The 3010-nt window shown below is 60.2% G+C and overlaps 2 protein-coding genes across 2 annotated transcripts; both read left to right on the top strand.

Annotated features, from left to right (window-relative positions):
* Positions 1–111: 111 nt before the first annotated feature.
* Positions 112–732, top strand: DQ04_07661010 (23S rRNA (guanosine2251-2-O)-methyltransferase; the record flags this gene model as incomplete). The annotated part of the gene is made up of 1 exon (XM_009315257.1): positions 112–732. The coding sequence occupies one exon, from the start codon at positions 112–114 to the stop codon at positions 730–732; it is 621 nt and encodes a 206-aa protein (XP_009313532.1).
* A 350-nt stretch (positions 733–1082) lies between these two features.
* DQ04_07661000 (hypothetical protein) lies at positions 1083–1403 on the top strand (the record flags this gene model as incomplete). Its single annotated transcript, XM_009315256.1, has 1 exon — positions 1083–1403. One exon carries the CDS (start codon positions 1083–1085, stop codon positions 1401–1403), a length of 321 nt encoding a protein of 106 aa, XP_009313531.1.
* Between the last annotated feature and the right edge of the window lie 1607 nt (positions 1404–3010).

Here is a 3010-nt window from a genome sequence, read left to right as displayed (position 1 = left end):
CGCAGCAGCAGCAGTAGTAGCAGCAGCACTGACAAGGGCCGGCATGCTACGGGCGGGGATGTGGTGCTGTTTCTCGACCACGTCGTCGACCCGGCCAATGTGGGCGCAATTATGCGGTCGGCGTTCTTCCTTGGCGTGCAGCGTGTGGTGCTGAGCAGCGACAGTGCGGGCTGCACAGCAGCCGTTGCACGCGCCAGCACCGGCTTCGTGGAACACATGGAGGTGTACCGCAGCGTCATGCCCACCACGGCTTTTCTCGAAAACACTATTGCCCAGCACAAAGCACGGGGTGACGCTCGTAAGTTGTGCATTTACGGCGCCACCGCAACACCGTGGCGAACAGCTGGGCAGCAGCGTCAACAGCAGCAGCACCAGGGAGAAGAATCCGGATTGCCACCGCGTCGTCTTGTGTTGCTCGGTAACGAGGACAAGGGCCTGCCCCTGGAGGTGCTGCGTCTTTGCACACACGCTGTGCATGTCCCTTCTCTGCGACAGCGGGAGCAGCGACAACAACAACAAAAACAGCACCAGCAGCATGGACGGGTTGAAGCTGTAACATCAGAAGGAGGAGGGGTAGGCGTGAAGGAACAGAAGGCGGGAGAGGTGCTGGTGGAAAATGCCGCCACCCTTCGCCCGCAGGAGGTTTCGCTCAACGTGAGCGCTGCGAGTGCCGTTGTGCTCGTGGCGCTGCTGGCCGGCGGGCAGGCGGTTGAGGTGCACCCGATACAATAATGCAAGAAGAAATGGATCGGCTGTGGCATTCTCCCACCCCCCTCCTCTGAAGGCGCATACCACTAGTGAGGGGAAGCCGTACATGCTTGGGTGCTAATGCCGATGCAAAAAAATTCTATTTATGCCTGTCTGCAAGGCGTCTGACGCTTGCGTCTCGCAGCACGAGCGCGTGACGGTTGCGGCTACGAGGGTCTGGTCTTGTTGTGGTGGTATCTGCTGTGTTGTACCATTTACTCCAGTAGTTTATGACTTGTCGGCGCGCTGGTGGGAAGTTGTTTTGTCGACTATTATGATTGCTGGTGGCTTCCTTGTGACTGTTGCTGTTATTCTCCCTGCTCCTCTGTGTGCCTATGTGTGGTGGTGATGGTGGTGGTGGTGGTGGCGGTGGGGGACGTGCTGTTGCATACCTCCCTGTGCTGACGCACTCACCAGACTGCTACGCTTCCAGCAGCCGCAGCCGCAGCAGGAACAGTCAATTGGGACAGTGCACACTGAACACTGAACACACAACACAAGATGGTGCACGCCAGTACTTCTTTTTCACCTCCTTCATCTCCTCATGTGGTGCGGGTGGGGTGGGGTGGGGTGGGGGGCGCACAGCAGCAGGAACCCCAACTCAAGCACCTGTTTCAAAAGGAAACAACAACAACAACAAAGAAAAGAAAGATTAGAAACCAACGATAATACCACCACGAAGGAGGGGATAGACGATTTTTTTTTTGTGTGTCGCTTGGCTCGTATGCACATCGACACCTCGATAAGGAAGCGACCACAATCTCTTCCCCCAGAATTGAACCCACGGCAAAGCGACGGCGGCGCGGCTCAGCCGCCACTAATACCAACAGCGCCGCCGATGCCTCGCCAATTCTCGTGCGAGCGCTTTCCCACTACACCACAGCAGGAGCATCACCAGCAGAATCCTTTGACGTTGCAGACGTCATCAGCTGTTTCCACACCAACAGCCGTAAGGCCCACAATGACCGGTGGCGTGTCCTTCGCGGTACTCTGCAGCATTGGCTCCTACCTGCCACCTCTCGCGCCACTCGCACTTGTCGCCGCGGGCCCCTGCGCTAGGCTGTCCTTGGAGCTGCGGGAGAAAGGCTGTGTGCTGCCGGGTAATCTCTGCTTTGAGCGCCGCCCGAGTCTATCAACCGGCAACACCATCAAGGGGGGGCTCTGCAGTAGCAGCAACAGCAGTAGCTGCGATCTTATTGCCGCGAATGCTCCCGCTTATCTCCCGCCACCGCAGGAAATTTTGCAGCACCTGACGTCACACAAGGCAACACCACTGTCTGCGGCGGATCGCGCGGCGGCGTTGCTATCGGATGGCAAGAGGAAAGTGACTGCGGTAACCGTAACTGAGGGAACTGCAACGGGAGCGGCGGCACCAGCAGCGAAGGAAGCAATGTCGCCCGAGACGGTTCCGCAGCTTGGTCTGCACTACGCTCTTTGGTGGGTACAGCACGCACCGGTTCCCGTCTCGCTGACGCTCCACCGCTTTGACCCGGAGGACGTGGGGCAGCTGACCGCGCACCTGCAGAGCCTGCCACGCAAGGTCGTGCTGCGCGAACTCGCCCTCCACGGACAGCAGGTGTCTGACGTTGCGCCATTTCTCCCGCACTGCGCCGATGTGCGGGCGTTGGCGCTGCGCAACACGCACCTGACGAGCGAGAATCTGAACTTGCTGCCGAAGAGCTGCCGCCGCGTGGAGCGACTCTCGCTGTGCATGAGTTCGGCTGTGTCAGGGACGCAGTTCCTGCGGCACCGCGCCCTGCATGCCCTGCAAGACCTGGACCTCTCCTACACGCAGGTGACAGAGGACGACGTGAGCCGCGACGTGGCTACACTGCGCAAACTAAGCCGCCTGTCGTTGGAGGGTTGCCGCAAGATCGAGGGCCTGAAATGGCTACAGCAACTCACGCGACTACGCGAGCTCGACCTCGCGTACAGCAGCATTACCGACAGCAGTTTGGCGGCGCTGGAGTGTTGCCCCGAGCTCACAAAACTCGATTTGCAGTGGTGCGGCCGCATCACCAGCCTCACCTGCCTCGTCGGCGCACTCTGCGAGAGCCTGCGCGAGCTGAACCTCAGCGAGACTTCCCTCACCAACGAGGGCCTCGCGCCGCTGTGCAACTTCATCATGCTGGAGTGGATCTCGCTCGAGGGCTGCGGAGCCGTCTCCGACGTCAACGTCCTGGGCGGCCTGGCGCAGCTGCGGGAGGTCAACGTGGGCCGCACGCGCGTCACCAACGACGGCGCCGCAGCGCTGTCGCAGTGC

This window comes from Trypanosoma grayi (assembly GCF_000691245.1).
Source record: "Trypanosoma grayi strain ANR4 Tgr_766_V1, whole genome shotgun sequence".
NCBI lineage: Eukaryota > Euglenozoa > Kinetoplastea > Trypanosomatida > Trypanosomatidae > Trypanosoma > Trypanosoma grayi.
This window is presented reverse-complemented; position numbering and strand designations above follow the sequence as displayed.